Source organism: Brachyistius frenatus, unplaced genomic scaffold (assembly GCF_029030835.1).
Source record: "Brachyistius frenatus isolate BFR_SWC_R1_liver_20210118 unplaced genomic scaffold, ASM2903083v1 Contig_569, whole genome shotgun sequence".
Taxonomy (NCBI): domain Eukaryota; kingdom Metazoa; phylum Chordata; class Actinopteri; family Embiotocidae; genus Brachyistius; species Brachyistius frenatus.
The window spans coordinates 1-26,193 of record NW_027211168.1 but is presented as its reverse complement, the minus strand read 5'-3'; the positions used below and the strand labels follow the sequence as shown (position 1 = coordinate 26,193).

The 26,193-nt window shown below is 45.9% G+C and overlaps 2 protein-coding genes across 2 annotated transcripts in view; both read right to left on the bottom strand.

The window, feature by feature from the left end:
• The window catches only part of LOC138614780 (hepatocyte growth factor receptor-like), a gene marked incomplete at its 3' end in the record, with an annotated part of 39,542 nt that extends 31,804 nt beyond the window's left edge, over positions 1-7,738 (bottom strand). The window contains exons 1-2 of the mRNA XM_069688358.1: positions 7,545-7,738; positions 4,994-6,194 (exon numbers count right to left, since the gene is read on the bottom strand). Coding sequence (XP_069544459.1) covers positions 4,994-6,193 — 1,200 coding nt within the window. The remainder of the gene's footprint in view (positions 1-4,993; positions 6,195-7,544) is intronic.
• A 14,286-nt stretch (positions 7,739-22,024) lies between these two features.
• On the bottom strand, positions 22,025-24,079 carry LOC138614781 (caveolin-1). The gene has a single exon (XM_069688359.1). The coding sequence runs from the start codon at positions 24,077-24,079 to the stop codon at positions 23,717-23,719; it is 363 nt and encodes a 120-aa protein (XP_069544460.1). The 3' UTR covers positions 22,025-23,716.
• Positions 24,080-26,193: the final 2,114 nt, after the last annotated feature.

The following is a 26,193-nucleotide window of genomic DNA, read 5'->3' as shown; positions in this document are numbered from 1 at the left end:
GATGACGGACGGATCGGTGCTCACCGTCACATTACAACACGTCTGTCGCTGCTCCTGTAACTTCTGGAACGTTTGGAAGTTAGTTCCACAAATCTGCATTTAAAGATTCTTTTAGGGAAGTTTGAGGTTATTTAAGGAAAGAAAGAGAAATAAATGATCTTTGAAGCTGAACTGTGACCTTTAAACACAACATGTGTTATTAGTGTTCAGCTGTAACCGAGTCCTCCATCACACCTCCATCGGACCTCCATCACACCTCCATCGGACCTTCATCACACCTCCATCGGACCTCCATCAGACCTCCATCAGTCAGACCTCCATCGGTCCTCCATCAGACCTCCATCACACCTCCATCGGACCTCCATCACACCTCCATCGGACCTTCATCACACCTCCATCAGTCAGACCTCCATCGGTCCTCCATCAGACCTCCATCAGTCAGTCCTCCATCAGTCCTCCATCAGACCTTCATCAGACCCCATCAGTCAGACCTCCATCAGACCTCCATCAGACCTCCAGCTGTGGCTGTTTCAGTTTATACTCATAATTTTGTATTCAACTTATGGAATCATATCTCATCCAGTGACCCAATAAGTGACTTGTAAAGCCAAATATATCAGTGAAGACTCTTAAAGGATGTTTATTGTGTTTCATAATGAGAAAAATAACAACATGAAATCAATGAGTCTCTGTTGCAGCTTGTTTGGTGTGGTTTTTTTTAATTTAAAAGCTGTTCATTAAAAGAGGCAGGCTAATTAAAATGACCGTCTCCCAGCTGGGATCATTTTACCAACACGGTAATCAATCAGGCGCAAGATTCAATTTCAAAGCAATCAGCATTTGGAGGGTTTTCTCAGATCGATGCTAATCGGATGATCATTTTGACCCTGAATGTGGCCATTCTTTATTTCTGGACTCAAATGTTCCTGCTGCCTCAGTAGACTTCTAGAAATCAGTGCTGAGGCTCTGAACACCGGGAACAGAGCTTCATGTGTGGTTTAACAGGGACGTCCCGTCCAGAGGCTGGAGGGTGATGGGGAGAATCTGCAAATACTCTGATGCTGGAAAAACTTCATAAATCACATTAAATCTGGTCATACATGCTTGGAGAGTAATTCATTATTAGTATATGACCGTCTCATGAAGTAAAAACCTGTTTGGATGTAGTGTATCAACAAATATCAGTGAAGACTTACTTCTGTGTCCTCTGTAATGAATTAATTATTTAAATGCTTAAAATCAGTTTTGTCTTTGTTGAAATCAACAAGCGAGTCAACAGATTAAATCAGAATCTAAATTATTAGAAGAATATTCTAAAGCAAATTCCTATTCAGTAGTTGCTCAGATTAACAGTTATTCCTTCAGTTTCATGGTTTTCTGAAGACAGAAACAACAAGCAGCAGATTTTCTCCATCACGCAGACAGCTGAGAAGAGAAACACTCGTCATGACAACCTTCATCATCTGCTGCTGCCTCCGAGTGAAGAGGTCTGAGTCAGAGCTGACAACTGCCACTTAAAGCCGTCAAACATCTCTTCACTGAGCCGCGACCCCGCCGGGAGGTTTCCATCACAAACCACACAAATAAGCTCCAGAATGCAGCCGCACATCTACAACTTTTATGAGTTTACGGAGGCTCTTATCTCTGTTAGCGCCCAATAACAGAGTCTACGTGCCGTCTGCCGCCGAACAAGTCAACAGAAGAGCTGCGATGATGGGATGCTTCCAGAGTTCAAAGGGCTGCTGCTGTTCGGGCAGTTATTACCTGCTGAGTCGGTGCGCATGTGTGTGAGTGTGTGTGTGTGTGTGTGTGTGTGTGTGTGTGTGTGTGTGTGTGTGTGTGTGTGTGTGTGTGTGTGTGTGTGTGAGAGTGTGAGTGTGTGTGTGACTGTGTGAGCGAGTGTGTGTGAGTGAGAGAGTGTGTGAGTGTGTGTGAGAGTGTGAGAGTGAGAGCAAGTGTGCGAGTGTGTGTGTGTGTGTGTGTGTGTGTGAGCGAGTGTGTGTGAGCGAGTGTGTGAGTGTGAGAAAGTGTGGGAGTGAGTGAGTGTGTGTGTGTGTGTGCGTGAGAGTGTGAGCGAGTGTGTGAGTGTGTGTGTGTGTGTGTGTGTGTGTGTGTGTGTGTGTGTGTGTGTGTGTGTGTGTGTGTGTGTGTGTGTGTGTGTGTGTGTGTGATAGAGAGTGTGAGTGTGTGTGTGTGTGTGTGTGTGTGTGTGTGACTGTGTGAGCGAGTGTGAGTGTGTGTGTGACTGTGTGAGCGAGCGTGTGTGAGTGAGAGAGTGTGTGACTGTGTGTGAGAGTGTGAGAGTGAGAGCAAGTGTGCGAGTGTGTGAGCGAGTGTGTGTGAGAGTGTGAGAAAGTGTGGGAGTGAGTGTGTGTGTGTGTGTGTGTGTGTGTGCGTGAGAGTGTGAGCGAGTGTGTGAGAGAGTGTGAGTGTGTGAGTGTGAGCGTGTGTGTGTGAGCGTGTGCGAGTGTATGTGAGAGAGTGAGTATGAGAGAGTGTGGGAGTGTGTGTGTGAGCGTGTGCGAGTGTGTGTGTGTGAGAGAGTGTGAGTGAGTGAGTGTGTGTGAGCATGTGTATGTGAGAGAGTGAGTATGAGAGAGTGTGTGAGAGCGTGTGCGAGTGTGTGTGTGTGTGTGTGTGTGTGTGTGTGTGTGTGTGTGTGTGAGCGAGTGTGAGCGTGTGTGTGAGAGAGTAAGTGTGAGTGTGTGTGAGCGTGTGCGAGTGTGTGTGTGTGTGTGTGTGTGTGTGTGTGCGTGAGAGTGTGAGCGAGTGTGTGAGAGAGTGTGAGTGAGTGTGTGTGAGCATGTGTATGTGAGAGAGTGAGTATGAGAGAGTGTGTGAGAGCGTGTGTGTGTGTGTGTGTGTGTGTGTGTGTGTGTGTGTGTGTGTGTGTGTGTGTGTGTGTGTGTGTGTGTGTGTGTGTGTGTGTGTGTGTGTGTGTGTGAGCGAGTGTGAGCGTGTGTGGTAATAAAGAACCTCAGTGATGTCACTGTGCAGCTGCTAACAGAATATCGTAGACATGTTTTGAAAATGCACTTTAAAGTGTTTCAGTCTGCGTCATCAGAGTCTGAAGCAGAAGTCTGATATGATAATTATAGAGATGCTCCTCCACCTGCTGATGTCACCTCGTAGTCAAGTGAGTCAAGAGGAAGGAATGTGTAATAATGGACGAGGAGATTCTCACGAGTGATCAAAACAGCAGCTTCACTGAGAAGCAGAGGAAACAGACGATGTGTTTGTGTCGTGGAGGGTTTGTTGGCCGGTTTGGATCTGAAGGTGCGATTTGTTTGATCAGCAGCAGGATGTTTCGTGTGATCGTGTGAACAGCAGCTCAACAGGCTCAGGCAGTTATCCTCCGACACGTTACTGAACGCTCCGACACACAGACGGGCTGCAGGAGCGTTTTCTACCTCTTGTTTCGTCACAAACTGTCCTGACTGGAAGTCACATTTACACTGAAACATCTGGAGGTCCGTCCTCGTTCCTCTCCGTCCCGTGTTTCTGTTAAACTGGATCGAATTCTAAACACAGATTTTATTAAAGTGTGATGTGGTGATGAAGATCATCAACATCAGCCCCCAGATAAAAAGGCTCTCTGGTGTTACTGATGAGACTTCCACTTTCCCACAGGTGCTGGTAACAGGTGGGGTGGGGTGGGAGGGGGGGGCAGCATGGCCGGCTGCCACGGCGGGTCGGGAGGATCATCTTCCGCCCAGCTGCTGATGCCCTGTTATCCCCGAGCCATTCATCACGGCTCGCTGAGAGTCAGATATGCGCTGCCCCCCCCCACCCCTCTCTTCCTCCCCTCCCCCCTTCTCCCCAAACTCCCAGCATTCCTCACTTTCCCCTGTCAGGATCACACTGATGGACCCCCCCCCCACCCACCACGTATTCATGCATTTCAAAGAATCTGTTATTGCAGCTTAATGTCAATCTGATTCACTGAAGACTTAAAAAGAACCGAGACGTGTGTTTACCAGTTTTATCTCTTCAATACGAATCATGACTTCGTAGCAGCTCCGCTACATATCGACGGAGCGGTTAACTTCATGTCACCATTGATCAGCGGTTCGGCCCATTGATCGGGCCGTCGGTGATGAAGCTGCTGACTGGCCGTTTCTAATTACATGTTGAAGAACTTTTAGAGGCAACAAACTATCAATCAATTCAAATAAAACTATCAGAAAGTGATGCGTTCTGGTCAGTATGAATATGACGTCTCAACACAGACGTGTTGTTCTACATCTGTCAATCATTCTCTGTTTTTAGCATCAGTCGATGGAGCACACGATCAGGTGGAGTCGGGTCAGCTGACCGCCTCGGTCCGTCCACAACATTCAGCTGTTTGGTCACAAAAATGTCTTCTGTGTATATTCAGGATCATCATCAAGGAACGTTCTCCAAAAACTGGAGGACAGCGTATAAAAAAAGATAACAAGTCGTAGACTGTTCTCCAAATATGGACACACAACCTCAAATGAAAGATGGAGGTCACCATGTTCACCTCGCTGTCATCCTTTCATCTCACATCCAACGAGTTCACAGACAAACCGGTTTTAAAAAGAGCCTCTGAGCAAGAAGCTGCTCTGAATTCATCCAGTCATCGATCTATTATAATTATTGTTATTGTTATTATTATTATTATTATTATTATTATTATTATAGAGAAAAGAAAACACAAACTCTCAAACACATGAAATGCACCTGACCAGAGGGGTCAGAGGTCACGTAAAGTGTCCTGCATGAGGCCACTTGGACGAGGACAACGGAGAGCACTCTGTTACTGAGAGCGTCCAAACACAGCAGCATGACATGATGACAACAACCCGGATTCATATTTATTTATTACCGTCTGAACTACATCATTACTGGAGCGGCATCATGAAGCCTTCAAAAAAATCACTGTGATGCCAGAAGAGAACTGCAGCAGCCATTTTATAAATCCATAAAAACAAATATCTGCAGCTCATCCCCCCTCCCCCCCAGCTCTTACCACATTGTAGCAGGCCCTCCTGTCCGACCCGGTGAAGTGAAACGGGTCCACCGTGTTGCACCTCTCCATGTACATCTTGAACATGTTGTTGATGTGTTTCAGGGACATGACGCACACGGCTGAGTTCGGGGTCGGTTCCGGAGAGTTGGGCTTTCCTCGGGCGAAGGCGGCAAACAGCACGTCATCGCCCTCCTCCACCTTCAGCTGCTTCTGCAGCTCCACGTCACCGCCCACCTTGGTGACGTGGGCGGCCTGCAGGATGTTGAACACCTTCACGTCCTCCGCGGAGCGTCGCCGCCTCTTATCGGTGCCGATGCACTCGAGGGGCATCTCCACGTAGCGGCGGATGGTGAGGTCGGAGGAGCACATGCGGACGATGCGGGTGTGGAAGGCCGGAGAGTTCCTGCTGACCCGCTGCACGGTGAGGAAGTAGGTGAAGGGGCCGCTGTGGAAGGAGTGGACGTAGCGCAGGTGGTAGCTCCCTCGCAGAGAGGGAATCAGGTCCATGTAGGAGAAGTTGGAGGTGAAGGTGAAGCCGTTCTGACTCGTCTTCATCTTCCTCACAGAGATGGTGTGGGGGGGCGATGTCCTCGCCGATGTGTTTCCTGTGCCGGACAGCTCAGAGTTCCCAACAAAAAACTTGATGACGTTGCTCTCCACGTTGAGCACCTGAGAGCCCGCCGGGCTGACGACCACGTCGGAGTCGGCGGGTTGGCCCCTCCCCCGCTTCACTCTGTCAGCGAAACAGTACACGTGTTCATCGACCGTCTTCGAGCTGATGTCGTCATTCAGGACGTGGCGGCGGCACACGCCGTGATCCGCCGAGCCGCAGCTGTACAGCCCCTTGTCGTAGATGTTCTCCACCACCAGGGCGATGTTGTGGTTGTCCTCCCGGCCACCGCCGCCTCTTCCCGTCGGGGTCCGACCGCACGTCTCGTTGGCCAGAACCGGACCCGTGTGATACTCTGACAGCTTGGTGAGGTTCGGGGCCAGGGCGTAGATCCTGTTCACAGCTCCCACGTAGATGACCCCGTCCAGCGTCACCATGTTCTGGATGGGGAAGTCTGCGGTGAACGTCGGGAGCTCGTAGGTGACGGACAGGTTGAGTTTGGTCGTCTCTGATGATCTGTCACAGCGGGCCTGCACACCGCGGCCCAGAGCCCACAGCAACACCGCGAGGTACAATGGAGGGAGATCCATCCTGGGCCAGAAATAAGACATGAGGGAGGAGTCAGTACAACGAGCAGAAGAACTACAACGTTCATTATATCTGTGAATATCTGGCCTCGGCTGTCTGGAGGTCGAATTCTAGGAGAAAAGATGCAGCTTGTGCTGATTAGAGACTTTTGAGGCAAAACAAGAGGAAAACTGAAATCTGAAATAAAGCTGCATCAGGAGGAGAGTCAGAGTTCAACCACTTCACCACAAGAAGAGGATCTAATGAGAGTCAGCAGACTGGAGGCTTCATGGAGACACAAACATCTGACTCCACTGACCCTCCACACAGCAGAGAGACATGGTGAGTCCTCAGCTCCTCGACCACAGCGCACGGCCGAGCAGTGAATCACCGAGAGGAGCACGCTGCCCAGAGAGGAGCACGCTGGAGGAGCACGCTGCCCAGAGAGGAGCACGCTGGAGGAGCACGCAACCACAGGGACGAGGTTAGACAGTAAGAGCTTGAGGGAGATAAACTCAATTAAAACAGGGAGAGAGGAGGGGGCAGTGAGGGGGGGGGGGAGCATGGTCCAGTAAATGATAAATAACCCACCAACTAAACACTAATCTGCTCGGAGATGCTTTTAGTGAAGGGGGGGGGCGAGAATTTGTAAAATGTGAGAATTTGCATGTTTCCTATCTGGATGTGATCTGAACTCAATCTGTAAAACAACACAAAAGAAAAATCTCCAGGACAGTTTGGTTTTATATTCATGCTCACAGACATTTATGAGGACTCTCTGGATGCAAAACAACCCTGATGTCTCACTGTTGGCAGATAATGTGGTTTTCAGAGCAGTTGTTTTTTTTTTTATATACAACACATGTAGAATAATCTAACAGAGAATGAACTAACAGGTGCTTTTAGGAAGAAAGTTTGAAAATAATTCCAAACATTCAGTGATCAAACTATTTAAGGTTCTGCAGTAGAATATCTAGAGTCTCTTATTAGTGGAGGAGATAAGCAGCAACTTGTTTTGGTCTGAAATTATGACTAACGGGGCTCATTATTAAAGCACCTGCACCAAACACACGAAATGAAAAGCCTCGTTGCTTATCTGTTTTCTTCAAAGGACAAAAGGCGGGAGGAAAACACTGAAAATGTTTTCAGAGTGAGAGGAAAGTGAGTCATGGTGAAAGGTCTCCGAACACGAAGGGAAGTTGGTGAAATGGAGTTAGGAGCCAGAAAAAACATTTCAAAACAGGCTGTGATATCCAGAGGAGGAGGAGGAGGAGGAGGAAGAGGAGGAAGAGAAGGTCCGGGAACATCTCTGCGTTTTTACGCATGAAAATACACGGAGTGAAATGAAAGTGAAGAAAGTGGAGATGAAGTCACCTGTTAGAGAGCTGCAGCGCTGTCCGTCCTGCTGATTCAAATCATATCCAGCTGCTCAACAGCACGACTTCTTCACTTTCTCATCAAGTTCAAACTGATCTCAGGAATATTTTCCTTCTTTCTCCGTGAATAAATCCAGAAACGGTTTCCTCTCCGGAAGATTAGTCTGATTTTAAACGCTCCAGCTCCGCGGCTCTCCAGCTCAAACGCGTTGGACTGAGTGCATCCAGCAGAGTCCCGCTGCTGCTCGCACATCCCAGCTCTTCTCGTGGCGCGTAAAGCCCCGCCCCATTCTCAGCACGGCGACTGCGTGACGCGTCCAGGTGCTGCGGAGGCTCCTTGGTCCGCGGAGATCAGGACAAACAATACTCAGGTAAGAAATAAAAGAGGTAGGAGGCGGTCATGTGGCACATAATCATACCATAAAAACAGTCTGTGTATGTTTTTATGTGTTGTTTATGCATTATGATGTGTTTACTGACTTCATTCAACTCAGTAGTTCACATCCACTAAAGGAACAAAGAGGGGTAACTTCAGTTTCCAGCATTCTTCTGTCTGAGAGGATTTTAAACCAATAAAACGTATTTACTTTATTTCTCAGATGTAACTCTGTCTCCCAATAAAAAGTGTTTAAAAGAAAAACAAAGAGCAGGTCAAAGAGAGAGGTCCTTCTTCTCCACCTGACTCTCCTCCTCCTCTGACTCACTGCTCGTCACTCAGAGTTAGAAAGACCAAACCAACTGTGAGTCTCAGCCATGAATCACTGAGGGCAGCACAGAAAATTCCTTTGTCCCACTTCCTGAAAGGAGGGCAGTAGAGTGAAGAGTGGAGAGGCTGATAACAGAGTGGATGTAGAAGTAGAAGGCTCAGATCCGCAACACACTGACATGTGAGGTTCATTGAGGCGGACAGAGTGTGTGGATGAGTGATGAGATGGAGTTTGTGACATCTTTACGTTCTAACTGGACAGATCTCTCGTTGACTCTCAGTCGTGTGATGTCATCAAAGAGAAACACTTTCCTTTCTCCTCTTTTTTCCGCCTTTAAAATGCTACATAATCATTGTCTTTTAATTCCCTGATTTCCCAGAGGACATGGTTCCCTCTGACATCCCACGAGAGGATCGTTAACCCGTCACTGTGTGCATCATCAAACTTTATTTCATCTCAAAGGGAAACGGAGGAGGAATCTTCAATTAAAAACTGAGATTGGAAACCCACAAGTTAAAAATATATAAAAAATATACAGAAGTATGAACTGTTTAATTTAAAAGTGGTAGTGTATATAAGTATTTAGACGGATCTTTCCTGAAGTAAAAGTACCAGTACTGCAGTTTAAAAATACTCCTTTACAAGTAAAAGTTCTGCATGAAAAAAACTACTTTAAAGTACAGAAGTATCAGCATCAAAATGTAGTTTGAATATTAAAGTAAAAGTACTTATTATATACGACATCATTCGATTATTAATAAACATCAGAATGCGTTGCTGTTGTAGCTGCTGCAGATGGAGTTAAACTACTTCAGTTTTATATCCAGTCATCAGATGAAAGAAGAAAAAAAAGTTTTGATCCACAAATCTGATTTCATTTTTTTCTCTAATCTTTTATTTTTGCTGAAATGTTGGATCAGTTAAACATTTATGAAAATGAAACCATGTGAGAACTTTAGAGGGAGAATGATTTTATACACTTTATTAATCCCTGAAGGGAAATGTCTTCACTACAGCAGGGGGTCTCTCAGGGGGGAGATGCTGCAGCAGGCTGCCACTAGCGCGGCGCCAGGTAACCTGACGTGCATGTTTTTGGATGATGGGAGGAAGCCGGAGAACCCACGCAAGCACAGGGAGAACATGCAAACTCTGCACAGAAAGGCCCAGGACCGGATTCGAACCCGGAACCTTTTTTGCTGTGAGGTGACAGTGCTAACCACTGCACCACCGTGCCCGCCCTTATGGTTAGGAGGAGCTGTTAATAACTCATCTGAAGCGTGACCCCAACGACAGGCTGCTGTTTGGAAGCAGTCGAACAGGTTGGAAACCACTCGTTGAATCTTTAACATTGTGTTGTTCTAAACACTTTTATCTAATGTGTTACATTTTCATCTTAAAAGTAATTAAAGCTGTTGAATCAATATAGAGGAAAACAAAACACAACGTTACCCTCGGAAAATAGTGAGGTGGAAGAAAACAGCATCAAATGGAAATAACCAAGTGAAGTAAAGTAACTCAAAACTGTACTCAAATAGTAGTTGAGTAAATGTACTTAGTTACTGTGCACCTCTGAGTTAAAGGTGAAACTGAACTAAATTCAATTCAGAAGTTCTTTACTCAGTGGATTCACTGTTTGTCAGACAAACTGTGTTTTAACAGACCTCAGGGCATTTCTGAGGCATTTACGAAGGGGTGTGTCTAACACAGGGTGTGTGTGTGTGTAACCAAGGGGTGTGTCTAACACAGGGTGTGTGTGTGTAACCATGTCTGTGTGGCTCCTGTGGTGGTGAACTCCATTTTGGCTCAGGCTCTTGTCTTGGTGGGCAGCAGCAGCGTGTTTACAGCAGCGTGTTTACAGCAACGTGTTTACAGCAGCGTGTTTACAGCTGCGTGTTTACAGCAACGTGTTTACAGCAGCGTGTTTACAGCAGCGTGTTTACAGCTGCGTGTTTACAGCAGCGTGTTTACAGCAGCGTGTTTACAGCTGCGTGTTTACAGCAGCGTGTTTACAGCAACGTGTTTACAGCAGCGTGTTTACAGCAACGTGTTTACAGCTGCGTGTTTACAGCAACGTGTTTACAGCTGCGTGTTTACAGCTGCATGAATATGTGGGTGTGGGGTAAACCTCACACATCCTCACATGCAGCATGTGGAAACCTTAGAGTGTGACGTGCTCTGCAGGAATGATCTGCATCCACAACCACAACACCTGCAGCACAACATCTCCGTTCTGTTTGTTTTCCCTTTATGTGGTCCGGCTGCACCACAGCTCATGAACCCGTGACAGGAGAAAATACAGCTGTCTGCAAGTCTAAGAGAAAGAGAAGTCATTTTAAAGGGTCATTACACACAAACTGTAAAAATAAACACTGTTGAAAGAAATACATTTTGCTGTTGTTTTTTTATGTAACTTCAATACAATAAATGAAACTGCATTTGCCTTCATTAACAAACCTCAGATCCACATTATATTTAATTATTTTATATTGTGCCAGCAGAAAACAGAACGTCTGCTGGGATCGATGCCAATAAAACAGTGACATAAACATATTTCTGTAATAATTGGACTGAACAGACCCTTTAAAACAACATCCAGTATATAGATAGATAGATAGTTACTTTATTAATACCCAAGGGGATTTTTTTTTTTTGCTACAGCAGCATTATATACACAGGAAAGAAATAAAATAACAGTAAAAAAATATAAAATATAAAAATGCACAGTATATACAATAAATAGAATAAAATAAAATAGAATCATTAAATTAAATTAAAACAAACTAAACAACAGTGCAAAGTTGTTGTTTTTTATATTTAAACAAACGAGAAAACAGATAATGGTGTTATTGTTGTGTGATGGATTTTGCCAGAGGTAAGTTATTGTACAGTCTTATTGCAGTGGAGAGGAATGATCTCCTGTATCAGGAACAATCTCCTGTATCAGGAACGATCTCCTGTATCAGGAACGATCTCCTGTATCTGGAATGATCTCCTGTATCTGGAACGATCTCCTGTATCAGGAATGATCTCCTGTATCTGGAATGATCTCCTGTCTCAGGGATGATCTCCTGTATCTGTCCTTGTGACAGCAGCTGGAGGAATCTTTTGGAGAAAGTCCTCCTCTGTCCCTGCAGCAGGTGGTGGAGAGGGTGGTCAGGATTATCCAATATGGATAATAGTTTCCTCAGCGTCCTCCTCTCCACCACCTTTTCCAGGCTGTCCAGTTTGTAGCCAATGATGGAGCCGGCCTTCTTAACCAGTTTGTTAAGTCTGTTGGTATCGCTGGCTCCAGTTCTGGGTAAATATGGGACTTGTTGTGGTGCCATCTGCTGGTGAACATTAGTCTGATGAATGCTGCAGGATGAATTTACAGGCTATTGGATGGAAAGTGAAGAGAGTAATCAGGGAGGAGCAGCGCTCCACTCAGTCTGCTTCTTCTGCAGCTGAACGTCGTCCACTGGAGCTGATTTATCAGCTGCAGGGTCAATACCACCTGATCAGTAAACTGTGATGGATGCTGGTAACCCATCGGAGGTCCTGCTGTTTCATTCTGCAGATGGACTCTTTCCCTCTCAGTTCCTTTAGTGGTGATGAAGAGTGTGCTGCCTTCATCACTGATCATCTTCACAGATGGGCTTCTTCAGCTCAATCATTAGAGGTTCAGAGAAGGTGACACGAAGGCAGGAGGTCAGGGAGGAGTTCCAGATGGAAGTGATGGCACTGTCTGGAGGGTTCATTGGGTCTTCTATATGTTAGACTGAAAAAGATAAAAATTAAAACAAAACGCTTCAGTGGGATTTTTCATGCTGACAAAAACTGTTTGTAAATATATATTTTCAGTACTATTTTCCAGAGTCCATGTACCTTTGGTCTGCAATTAACTGCAATTAATTAAGTTAGTCAATTCCGGAGACAGATTGATTGTTAAATAGAAGATATTATGTTATTTCTCTTTGCCACTGCTCTTCTATAAATCAGGTTGGGCTCATATCATTTCCATCCTGAACGGATCCTTTTGTCACCTTTTAGTTCCCGTGTGACGCCATGCTGGGATTAGACTCCATATTTTCATATACAGACAGATCAGTGCTCTCATCTTCCATTACCTGCTCCTCAGATAAAAGAAGTCTGAATGAAAAAGGAAATCAAAAGATGGCAATCTGAGGAAATGGTTGCTGCAGCAGACGGACAACTGTCAGTCAATAAGTTTCATGCTGCGTCCGTATCTGAACATGTCTCGTCGCGGACGGAGTCAGAACCCAGCTCACATCGAGAGCCGGTAAAGGTCATCAGTGGAGGTACAAACTTAATAAAGAAGCTCAGGAAATACACTCTGCTTTTTCTAAACTTACACCCCATAGTTCATCTCTGTCTCCATGGCAACGACAAAAGAAAAGAGCTCGGTTTATGAAGCCGAGTTCCAGCTTTTAAGAGAAATAATAAAAATGTACACGTCTAAAAATAATCAAGAAGCGTTTTGTACACAGCGGGACATTTTAGTTTCCCTGTTATAAAACGTGTTTTGTTCATGAACTATAAAATAAAACTCTCACTCTGCTTTAGCAGTTTCACTCCAGTTGATGGAAAACCCTCCTTCCTTTTAACATACTGCTTCTATTATGAAATGCAATTAAATGGCAAAATAAAAAAGATATTTTCTGCGTTTCCATCTGCGTCTGCTGTTTCATTCTCGTTCTGTGAAACAGTTTCTAGGAGCTCTTCAGAGTCCTTCAACTCTCCGTCCAGTTGTTTATCAGCTTGGACTAAAATAAACCTCAGCCAAGTGTGAGTGATGTCACAGCTTCTTCTACAGGAAACGGCCAAACACTCACTCTCTCATCAGGAGGGGAACCTGCAGATCTGAGGATGTTGATCTGGTGTCTGCAGCTCTTCATCTCCTTCGTCTTTGTTCTCCAGTCTGAGAAGGAACCGAAGAAGAGGAGGAGGTGGAGCCGGGTCGACAACGCCGTTCCTCCTGTTCCAGTTTCTGGCCGGGTCGATGACGCCGTTCCTCCTGTTCCTGTCTCCAGGCGGGTCGCTGACGCCGGGCCACTAGCATCCAGCCAGGTCGATGACGCGGTCCCTCCGTTTCCTGTCGCCGGACGTGTCATCGACCCCGGGCCACTTGCTCCTGCCCCCGGCTGTGTTGATGCCACGCCTCCTGCTCAGGGTCTGGAGGGATTCCATCTTCGCTGTCGACGTTGTCCAGCTCCACGCCCGGAAGGGTTCCGCCTTCGACGGTCTCCTGCTATGCGGCCGAGAGGGTTCCGCCTTCACCGCTGACGGTCTCCTGCTTTCTGGGTCAGGTCGGTAAAGGGACTGGTCAGATCTGCAAAGTTCGGGATGAACCGTCTATAGTAACCCGTCAGCCCCAAAAACCGCCTCACCTCTTTTTTGGTCTTGGGCGATAGCAGCAGTCTTGTCCACCTGAGTGGTACCCCAGATACCGTACCTCCCTCCGTCCAACTGCACACTTCCCTGGGTTGGCGGTGAGCCCAGCCTGCCTCAGGGACTCCAGCACTGCGCCCACCCGCTGCACGTGCTCCGCCCAGGTGGTGCTGTGGATGATGACATCATCCAGGTAGGCGGCAGCATATGCAGCATGCGGATGCAGCACCCGGTCCATGAGGCGTTGGAAAGTTGCCGGGGCACCAAACAACCCAAAGGGAAGCGTGGTGAATTGGTACAATCCAAACGGAGTGGAGAAGGCTGTTTTCTCCTTGGACTCTGACGAGAGAGGAATCTGCCAGTAGCCCTTGGTTAAATCCAGTGTCGTGAAGAAACGTGCAGTGCCCAGCTGGTCCAGGAGTTCGTCGACCCGGGGCATTGGGTACGCATCAAATCGTGACACATCATTCACCCATGCGATAGTCCACACAGAACCGTATAGATCCATCCTTCTTGACAACAAGAACAATGGGGCCATCTCTATTACTCCCATCTCCAGCATAGCAGCCAATTCTCTCTGAACAATTTTTCTCTTGTGTTCAGGTAGCTTGTAGGGTCGCGACCGCACCGTCACGCCCGGAGACGTCTCAATGTTGTGCACTATGAGGTTCGTGCGTCCTGGCAGGAGGGAGAACACATCAGAAAACTGCTTCTGCAACTTGGCAACGTCTGTTCTCTGGGTCCCGGAGAGATGGGCGTCATAAGGGAGCGAGGTAGGATTGGTGGACTTTGGAACCTCTGGCCCCAACTCCTCTCTCAGATACCGCTGACACCAGAGAAACAGGCTCCGCTTGTCTCCATGCTTTTAAAAGGTTGAGGTGGTAGAGCTGTGTAGCTCCGCCCCTGTCAGACCTCACCACCTCATAGTTTTGCTCGCAGGTCCAGGACGTATTGAATTTCATTTTTCCTGGGGCTCGGACCTTCCTCCCAGTTTTCTTTAAGCAGGTCGAGCACCCCTCGTGGTTTCCTGCCAAACAGCAGTTCAAAGGGAGAAAATTCCGTCGAGCCCTGAGGGACCTCCCACACTGCAAACAACAGAGGATCAAGCCATTTATCACAATTACGTTCATCGTCATGTATAAATTTACGAATCATGGACTTTAAAGTCTTATTCACCAGCCCGTCAGTCTGTGGGTGATAAACACTGGTCCGAATAGATTTAATGCCCAGTAATCCATAAAGTTCTCTCAGTGTTCGTGACATGAACGAGGTGCCCTGGTCAGTCAGAATCTCTTTTGGGATTCCGACTCGGGAGATGACCTGAAACAGAGCCTGCATGACACTCTTTGCCGAAATGCTGCGCAACGGCACTGCCTCAGGATATTGTGTTGCGTAATCCACTAGGACTAACACAAAGCGATAGCCATGTGTGCTCCAGTGAAATGGCCCGATGAGGTCCATGCCAATACGGTCAAATGGGACCTCCATCAAGGGTTGCGGATGTAAAGGCACCCTCAGAATGGCCGGCTGGTTTACCAGCTGACACTCCGGGCAAGATGCACACCAACAGGTACATCCCCCCGGTTCCCCGACCATTAAAATCGGGTCATTATCCAGTGCAGTGTTTTTTTATATCCCATGTGGCCAGCCATCGGGTTATAGTGAGCCACCTGGAAAATAAGTTCCCGACGGCTTCTCGGCACCAACAACTGGGTGTTTTCTTGACCTGTTTGAGTGTCACGACTCACTCTATACAGTCTGTCCTTAATCACTGAAAAATGCGGATATGACTGTACTGCGTCAGGGTGCACCAGCTGACCATCAATTCTTATCACTTGGTCAAAGGCGAAGCGTAGCGTATCGTCCCGAGACTGCTCAAGTGGAAAATCCTCCATGGAGTGTAATTCGGGAACCGGTGGAGTCTCCACGGGAGTTTCCGCTGGTTCCCCCTCCCCGTCTGCAGTGTCGGACAACCTCGCATCACTGCTGAGCACAGCACACATCCTGCATGTCCCTGCCGGTCGTGAACGCACCCCCGCGCACTGCCCAATTAACTTATGAAACCCGGGCCAATCTGTTCCCAAGATTAGGGGATGCGTAAGGCGGGAGCTAACCGCAACCTTTGTGCTATGCTTTTTTCCCAAGTATCTAATTTCCACTGACACTAAGGGATACTTGTGAACATCCCCATGCACACACCTAATCTTCACCCACAATGCCTCCACCAATGCCCCCGGGCCGAACCAGGCTCTGGTGAATCATCGACTGTATACAGCCCGAATCCACCATTGCCTGATGTACACCCTCCTGGATCCTTGCCGAAACGCGGTATGTTGCCCTTGGACCGGGGAAGGGTGTTGGAGGGCCGGCAACCCGGATCACCTGGCCCACGTCCATGAGTGGACACTCCTTCTGTCAGTGCCCGGGCCACCCACACCTCCAACATTCCTGCCCTGACATCTGAGGGGCCCCCTGCAGGTTGGGAAGGGTGCCTATAGCTGCTGGGACCTGTGGAGACAAGATAGGAGGGAGAGGGTGAGGCCGCAGAGCTGGCAGAGGCTGAGCCGGGAGCTGGGGCTGGAACTTCCTCCTAGGGGTAGGAATCGGCCAAACTGCAGCGCTCCTCGCTGGGCCCCACATTGGGCGCCAGTGTGGCATGCATCTTCCTACCACGGGTGGGTTCTCCCAGCACTAACGACAATAGTCAGATGAATTCTGGTCTCCAAGGTGTTTTACACATACAATACAATACATACATACACACTTTCTGTATCCTGGTCTGTCTCGCAGCCATCTTGCTACTCTGTGTCCTCTCTCGTGTCTGGTGTCCTCTACTCCCTTTTATCCAGCCAGAGAGGGACAATCAGGGATCAGTTTCAGCTGAGGCCAATTAAGCCTCTTCCAGGCACCTTTCCCTGAACCACTCCCCCAATCAGTCCCTCCTGCAGCTGAGCCAAACCATGCCCCGCCACCACAAACACGTGCTCACTGAAAGAACACGTTCTCATTGTAGGAACACATGTTCTCACTGAAGGAACACACGTTCTCACTGTCGGAACACATGTTCTCACTGAAGGAACACACGTTCTCATTGTAGGAACATGTTCTCACTGAAGGAACATGCGTTCTCACTGAAGGAACACATATTCTCACTGAAGGAACACATGTTCTCACTGAAGGAACACACGTTCTCACTGAAGGAACACACGTTCTCATTGTAGGAACATGTTCTCACTGAAGGAACACATATTCTCACTGAAGGAACACATGTTCTCACTGAAGGAACACACGTTCTCATTGTAGGAACATGTTCTCACTGAAGGAACATGCGTTCTCACTGAAGGAACACACATTCTCACTGAAGGAACACATGTTCTCACTGAAGGAACACATTCTCACTGAAGGAACATGTTCTCACTGAAGGAACACATGTTCTCACTGAAGGAACACATTCTCCCTGAAGGAACATGTTCTCATTGAACTGTGTGCGCGCGTGTGTGTATGAATGTGTGTGTGTGTGTGTGTGTGTGTGTGTGTGTGTGTGTGTGTGTGTGTGTATGAATGTGTGTGTGTGTGTGTGTATGAATGTGTGTGTATGAATGTGTGTGTGTGTGTGTGTGTGTGTGTGTGTGTGCGTGTATGTGTGTGTGTGTGTGTGTGTGTGTGTGTGTGTGTGTGTGTGTGTGTGTGTGTGTGTGTGTGTGTGTGTGTGTGTGTGTGTGTGTGTGTGTGTGTATGAATGTGTGTGTGTGTGTGTGTGTGTGTGTGTGTGTGTGTGTGTGTGTGTGTGTGTGTGTGTGTGTGTGTGTGTGTGTGTGTGTGTGTGTGTGTGTGTGTGTGTGTGTGTGTGGACCCGAGACAGCAGACAAATGTTAGGTCAGTCAGAACCAGCTGATGGATCAGAACCAGCTGCAGACTGCAGAAAAACTCTAAAAAACAAATAGAATATTGCACATTCTAGAAAATGAACAGCTGAAGAGAAGTTTACCTGCAGAGGAGGACGATGTGATGGTTTCAACACTCCCAGAGCTCCGGGACCTGCTGATTCATCCAATCATGTGGCAGCAGTTGGATGGTACCCTCCTGCAAGTAAAGGGGAGGAGCTTCAGTTAATGTTCATATCAAATATCTGAATGAGGAAAAATATGATCTCAGTGGCTTTGACCACATCATGATTATTGGTTTGAGTACAACGTTGTGTAAAATGTAAATAAAAATGTGATGATTTGTAAATTAAATAAACTCATATTTAATTGAAAATAGACCAAAGACAACATATCAAATGTTGAAATGGATAAATTATTTTGTTTTATTGTGGAACTTAACAGATGAAGTTCTGTAGTTGTGAAAGAATCTTCAGGGAAGGTGAATATTTCTACTTGATATATGTTGACAGCAACAAATCAAACAGAAGAAACAGCTGACGAACACCTGTAATGCTGACTCAGACATCCTGACGATGACATCACGTCTGTTATTTCTGCACACGACAGCAGAGCGGCCGACAAGCAGACTTTGAGAAGTTTAATGAATCATGTCAGGTGATCACAGCGTTGATTTATTCATGTTAAATCATAGTGTGTTGTGATCCGACAGCACAATTCAAGTCATTAAAGTTACTAACAGAGTTTAGTGGTCTGGTGTGTTCAGATTCAGTGCATCCTGGCACATGAGAGGAAAGAGCTGTCCATCAGAGTACTTTCTGCGGGGGAGGGGGGGGCAACATGCAGAAGATGATGAAGAAGTGGTTTTCCAGGTTTGGTGAAGAAAAACTTGAAGAAGCTTTGACATCAACCAGCAGCTTATTAATTCATTAATTTATTAATTACAAAGAAAGACCAGAGGCATGATGGGAAATGCTAATGTCATTAGGCTAAGCGGCTCCTCAGAGCTAACTGCTAAGCTAATGTAGCTAGCTGGTTTGGATCTTTTAGTCTCTGATCTGAACAACTTAGACTAACAGCTGAGAGTGAACAGTGAACAGCTGAGTGAACAGTGAACAGCTGAGAGTGAGCAATGAACAGCTGAGAGTGAACAGTGAACAGCTGAGTGAACAGTGAACAGCTGAGAGTGAGCAATGAACAGCTGAGAGTGAACAGTGAACAGCTGAGCGTGAACAGCTGAAAGTGAACAACTGAGGGTGAATGGTGAACAGCTGAGAGTGAACGGTGAACAGCTGAGTGAACAGTGAACAGTTGAGAGTGAACGGTGAACAGCTGAGAGTGAACGGTGAACAGCTGAGTGAACAGTGAACAGCTGAGAGTGAACGGTGAACAGCTGAGAGGGAACGGTGAACAGCTGAGAGTGAACAGTGAACAGCTGAGAGTGAACCGTGAACAGCTGATGAAGAACAGAACAAATACAGAGGTAAAGCTGATCTAATGACGTCACCGTAACATCTTCTACAGACAGAGTCTGTGTACAGAACAGGTTATTACTGCTCTCTTGTGGCCACATTTGGTCGACACAAAAAAAGTAATCTACACAGTTACATGCAAGCTACAGTTCTGGTTAGCTCTTTCTAAATAAAATGCATAGACCTTCTTTGTTCTTAACAAATGTGCTTCAAAGCGATTTTTGTCTGACTGAATAGTAGCAGAAGCAACATGTGAAATATGAAAAACTATTAAGTGATGAGAAGGTTTATTCCGAACACATTGCGTATTTATAGGTGTGATTCAGTGAGTCTATCTGACTCCTGGTGTCGTCTTTGTAAAGTCTAAAACACAGTGGAATGAGCAGAAAACCCACCAACACTGCTACTGTTGACTAAACTGTTTTTATAATCACGTTAGTAAAGTTTGAATAGAACTAATAGTCATAACTGGTTAAATGCAGCACTGCAGTTGATTTATTGACACCAGGGTAATATAGAACAGGTTTTCACTGCCCTCTTGTGGTCACATTGAATAACCATAAACATAGTAAAAGCAGACAGAATTACACTTCCAGTTAGCTCTTTCTAAATAAAACGTCAAGCCCTTTGTTGTTTTTAACAAACGTGCTCCAAAGCCATTTTTGTCAGACTTAATTTTTTACTTTTAATTTGAGCTCTTTTAAATAAAACTACCAGAGCCACATAGACAGAACTCAACCTCACTGAAGACTGCCAGTGGATTATCAGCGTGGTGTTCTTTAACCTTATTTTGAAGTATTTGTTTTTACTGGACCCTGAAAGTCTGTTGCTTGATAAAGTTGGTGAACTGAGTAAACATTAAAAACACTGATTAAAATCATTTTTGTTCTCTATTATCCCTGATTAAATATATGTTGTCCTATTTTTTTTTTGTATTAAAGTATTGTCAAGGAATTTAAACCCAAACATAGCGACGTAAAGTTAGGGTGTCCACATACTTTTGACCACATATCGCAAATGCACTTCTCACTGTATTCCACTAGACGGCGCTGTTGCATTGTAAAAGCTCAGAGAAGGATTTGTAAAAGTGAGCTGACTGAAACAGATCAAAACCTCTCAAAACTCATCCTCACTAACATTCATTTACTTTTTCTGCCTTGAAATTTATCTTCATATTCACAGGATGCAGCACACGTTCCCAGCATGCACTGGGCAGAAAGTAGAAAAAACACACTATGAAGTATAAAAAATCAGTACATTTAGCAAAATTTTGAAAAGTGCTCCAGTCACGTGATCAATCCCAGGAAACATCCTCAAGTCACCAGGTGATATAAATCTTGAGACATCAGTGTCAGCTTGTCAGAGAAAGACATTAAAAAAATCGAACACACAAACAGAGGAGCACTGAGAGGCAGCGTCTCACCTGGTTCGTATGACATCACTGCTGTCAGCTCCCAGGTGTGACTGTCCAATCCTGTCAGCTGCAGGAGGTCAGCTGTCTCCGTGTCTCTGTGCCTCTGTGTGTCCTCGTCCTCCTGTTATATCTGCTTTGGTTCTGCTTTAGTTGTGAGAGACATCAGTGTTGTCTGTTGTGCTTCAGTTCTTCTCTTCTTGTGTTTCTGGGAGTTCATTTTCCATTTTCCTAAAGAATCTTTGTCATTTAAATTTGCATTGCAAAACTTTGTCGACATTGTTCAGTTGCATGGAGCTGAAAACAGAAACTCTCATGTGTTTACATGTCTTTTGAGTAATTTATAATAGTTTTGAAGATACTTCCAGAATCTTCTGAGACTTCTTCCCATCTGGAAAGACAATAATCTGTCTTTTTACATATTAAAAAAATGCTTTTGTCCAATTTACAATTCTATTTTAGTCAAAAAATGATGAGGTGACGAATATTCTGGCCTCGTACAACCTGAGAAAAATATGCTTGGACATATTAAATAACACTAATATTAAACTTGACAATTAATTGTGGAGCGTTACAACTTGAGAAACAAGTTAAATATATAAAGTCTTTGAGAATTTAGCAAATTCTCACAATGAAATGGACAAAAATATGTGGACACTTTCATTCAAGCAGGACGGTGTGCTTCTTTCTTCTACCCAGCTTTTTGTAGTGGTTTTCAGGAACCATCCGGCCTCCAGTGGAGGTACGAGTTATATTTTTGGGATGAAGCAGAATGAGAGCGAAACCTGACTGTCACAGTGTTTCTGTTTTTGATGAAAATGTGAATCCTGAACGTGAAAGCTTTGAATGCAGCAGATTGGTGGTTGTAGGTTGACATTAATAATCTCACACGGCTGTAGGTGGCCACATACTTTTGGTTATGTAATGAGTACACTGCCACTGATATGTGATCAATAAATTGAAAGAAACCCTGGTGGAAGCATCTTAAGCCCTCTTTGTTTGACTGCAGGATTAAACCAACGAACCGCCTCTGACTTCATTCTTGACGTGTTACTATGGAACCGTTTACAGGAACCGTTTACAGGAACCATATACATGAACCATTTACGGGAACTGAGTCCAGTCGGCTTCAGGCTGCAGAATTATCTGCTTGGTTTTGGTGTAAATGAACTTGAACACAGTTAAGACACTTCGCTTTCCTCTCATGAGCATTGCTCAACACTTTTATTTGTTTCTCCAGTAACCATGGAAACTCCGTGCCAGGCTCGAGAAAAAAAAGCACCAAAAAAAAGAGTGTATGAGCAGCACTGCAGGCATTACTGGCAGACTCACATACTACCGAAGGTTTGGAGGCACTACCGCTGGAAATGATTTTTCAACTGCTCCTGCTTCATTCTTCTGTATTTTCCCCACTAAGTAACTTCAGCTGGCGGCTGCCTGCAGAACACATGAATGAAAGCAGTCTCCAACTATCTACTGAACCTTTACACAATTAGATTTGCTATGACTCAATATCACAAGCAGAAAGAACAAAAACCCCTCTGTTAGGTTCTGACTGTTATGAAGAGGCACATGCTCGCGATCACTCCCAGTAATAAAACATAAACAAATGCACACCGGATTATATTAAATTTTAATGTGCACAGCGTGATATTGTACAGTAAAAGCAAGAAAGGAAAAATAATTTCTTATAAAAATATCACCAACTCATTTCAGGAAGCAGGTGCTGTGATGTTACCGTCCCTGTGTGGAGACAGCAGGTAGACTGAAGCTGGGTGTCTCAAGAGAACAGACAGAACCAGGGGAGAGTGCACGAATGTCCAGGTAACAAAAAAAGAATCCAAAATCACACATTTCATTTTACATTGTCTAGATTCCAATGCAGTAACCTGTGGAAGTACCACAGAGGCCCGAAATCTCCACACGAGCTCCTCACTGCACAGTCTGATGATGCAACAGGAACTCTTCTACCTTTGCAACTATAGAAAGGAGATTGTCATTAGTGCTACTCACTAACATAGATTAGAGCACTGGAACGAGGCCGTAGCTTTTAAGGTTTTATTTTCTGCAGAAACAGCCATACAGTACAAACAGGATATCAAAGGAATGGCATCGAAATCAGCCCCTCAAAGTTCTTCATATTCATAGTGTAGAAAAAAACAAAACAGCATTCACTATGGAGCGATGATGATGTGCATTTAAAGCAATGAGCGTCAGTGAAAAATAAAAAGTCTAAATCTGTCTACAAAACTCAGGATGGAGTAAAAAAAAACAGGTGTTTCAGAAGTGAAACGTCCTCCGTCACACTGCTGGAGATCTGAGAGGGAAGGAGACAAAACCTGCAGCACAGATGAAGTCTGAGAGGTGAAGGAAGATGGTGGTGCAGAGAACGACGAGCTGAGACTCATGGTCAGGCGGGGGCGGGCGTGGTCTGTGTGGTGTACGTGGTGGACGGCTTGGCAAGGCGACGCAGATGCATGCAGGACCGAGGGCAGGTTCAGTGTGTCAGACTGCTGGAGAGCAGGGTGGAGGCGGAGGTTGAGGAGGGGGGTTAGCGTTTGGTCACGTGGGTGGGGTGGGGGGCTGTGCTGCTAGCCCTGTGCGGTTGTTTGTTTCGTGCTGAGTCAGATCAAATTCGGCAGCGCTTACTCTTTCTCTCTGTGTTGACCCCCACAACCCTGACATCCCATAATACCCCCCCGCGCTCCAAAAAAACAAACACAAACAGGCTGAGAGATGACAGAGGTTCACCCTGACATCCCATAATACCCCCCGCGCTCCAAAAAAACAAACACAAACAGGCTGAGAGATGACAGAGGTTCACCCTGACATCCCATAATACCCCCCCGCGCTCCAAAAAAACAAACACAAACAGGCTGAGCGATGACATCCCTCTCACACACATTTCTCAGTGTGATGAATCTCCATGGCAACAGAAGAATGGAAGAAATAACAACAGACATTAAAACTCGGCTGCCTGCTTGTTAACAGTGAAGAATAAAAAAAAACCTAGAGAACACAAACATAACAACAAAAACACGGAGAATGAGCCTTTAATTTGTGGTTCCCCGTTTGGAGACGCCAACAGTGGAGAGGAACAAACAGCTGGTGGAGAAAGGCGGGATCAGATGCCCTGTGACCACGCCCCTTCACCTCCAAACATCCCGCCCATCTCTTCCTGTTCTCCAGAGGCTTCCTTTGGACTTTCCCCTCCATCTGCGGTGCGGTGTGGTGCGGTGTGGTGCGGTACCCCCCTCCCCTCTCCCCTCTCCTGTCTCCCCCTCCCCCTCCCCCCTCTTGGTGTCGGACTACACCTCCTTGGTGGTGCTGATCCGGATGCTGCTGAAGCACTTGCCCATGGCCTCGAACAGCGGGTCGCAGAAGGTGTGCACGCAGATGGAGTAGACGCGGCTCACGCAGTGGATCTCGATCAGGTAGCTCTTGACGCACGGCACCACGGCCCAGATGTGCAGGAAGGACAGGATGGCGAAGAAGATGCCCCAGATCAGAGCCAGCGGGATGCCGACCAGCGCCGTCAGCAGCCGGTAGCACCAGTACTTGGTGACGGTGAAGGTGGTGAAGCTGGCTTTCCACACGCCGTCGAAGCTGTAGGTCCCTGCAGGCTCTGCGATCACGTCCTCAAAGTCCACCTGACGAGGAACAGGAGACATGAAGACCATAAACACAGAGTTTAATCTGGACAGACGCATCAGAGATAAAAACCAATGTTCTCCTGCAGCTTCCGGCTGTCAGAGACGTCACAACGGCGACTGAATGGAGAGAAAGTTCTGGAGAAAAGACAGTCAGGAGAGAAGGAGCTCACCAGCCAATCAGAATCTAACATTAATATCGGGATGGGAGGCAGACAGATGTGTACAGATGTGCTCCTGTTGCCCAGGACAACCGTCTTATTATTATGCAGTCATGAAGTAGCAGGTTTCATTGCTAACAAATATTTTTGGTCAATTACTAACTTTGACTGTTTGTTTATCAGCCAATAAATCCTGAATTCATAACTTGAATCAGACTGAAACACTGTTAGCAGGACTTCAGCTCACATAAAGTTCATGAATAATTACACTCTTGTAAGTACAGCAGATTAAGATTGAATATATTAATTGAAATGAAACTCAAGATGGTCACAAGTGTGTTCAACATGATCTCCAAATGAAAAGTAAGATTTACAGATGCGCACAACAATTTGTGCTTAATGTGTGTCCAGATGGACGCATCACAACCTGGATACAAATCCATATTTCATGTACAGATTTCTAAAGATATAAAAAAATATGGTGACAAATCAGTCTTTTAAAACATAGATTTTCTTCCACATTTGTTTCTTTTAATCAAGAGTGGTGAACGGCTCTTTCAACTACAGAAACAGTAAACTGAACTTCATCATGACGACTCGTCATGTTTTCTCCGACTACCAGTAACGTTTCACAAGAGTCCTGATGGTGCAAATGAAACCACACAAACTTTATCGTCTTCATATCTCCCTCATTATTTCCTCATACTTAAATAGGAGCAGGGCCTGGCAAGATTTACATCCCTCCTCACAGCGACTGGTAGCAGTCCAACATCGGCCTCGCCCAATCAGAACGCTGATTACCACACACTCACTCTGTACTGTCAACTGGAGGATTTCTGTCTCCTGAACTGAACTGACTTTACAAACAACACAACCAATAAGAGATTCCAGATGAGCGTTTGATTGACAGGCTATGACCTGGCAGTGGCACAGTGTTTTTAGCACTGTTGCCTCACAGCAAGAGGATTCTGGGTTCGAACCCGGCTCGTGCGCCTGCGTCCTCCCACCTTCCAAAAACATGCGTCTCAGGTTAATTGGTGATTAATTGGCTCCCTGAGAACTCATCTCTCAGATAATGGAGTCTCTGTAAGTGTTCAGGACATGAACGCTGCTGTTTGAGGAACAGATGGAAAAGTGGTGGCTCAATGATGAGTCCTCCCTCCTCCCTCAAAGTCAATATTTACCCTGGAGACTAGGTCTCTCCTAACAAAGCAGTCGGGCTGCGGAGGACTGATGGCTCTAATATCCATAAATCATGCAGATAATATCTGGTGCCATCCTGGTTCAGTGTTACTAACTTACACTAACTAGTCCATCCTGGTTCAGTGTTACTAACTTACACTAACTAGTCCATCCTGGTTCAGCGTTACTAACTTACATTACCTGAGTCCATCCTGGTTCAGTGTTACTAACTTACACTAACTAGTCCATCCTGGTTCAGTGTTACTATCTTACACTAACTAGTCCATCCTGGTTCAGCGTTACTAACTTACATTACCTGAGTCCATCCTGGTTCACATTAGTCCATCCTGAGTCCTTATCCCATCCTGGTTCAGTGTTACTAACCATCCTGGTTCACATTACACTGAGTCCATCCTGGTTCAGTGTTACTAACTTACACTACCTGAGTCCATCCTGGTTCAGCGTTACTAACTTACACTATCCTGGTTCAGTCCATCCTGGTTCAGCGTTACTAACTTACATTACCTGAGTCCATCCTGGTTCAGTGTTACTAACTTACACTACCTGAGTCCATCCTGGTTCAGCGTTACTAACTGGTTCACTACTAACTGAGAGTCCATCCTGGTTCAGCGTTACTAACTTACACTAACTAGTCCATCCTGGTTCAGCGTTACTAACTTACATTACCTGAGTCCATCCTGGTTCAGTGTTACTAACTTACACTACCTGAGTCCATCCTGGTTCAGCGTTACTAACTTACACTAACTAGTCCATCCTGGTTCAGTGTTACTA

What these genes read in the sequence shown, in the direction of transcription:
- LOC138614781 (XM_069688359.1), bottom strand. Translation starts at nt 24,079, where the DNA reads ATGTCTCCTGTTCCTCGTCAGGTGGACTTTGAGGACGTGATCGCAGAG.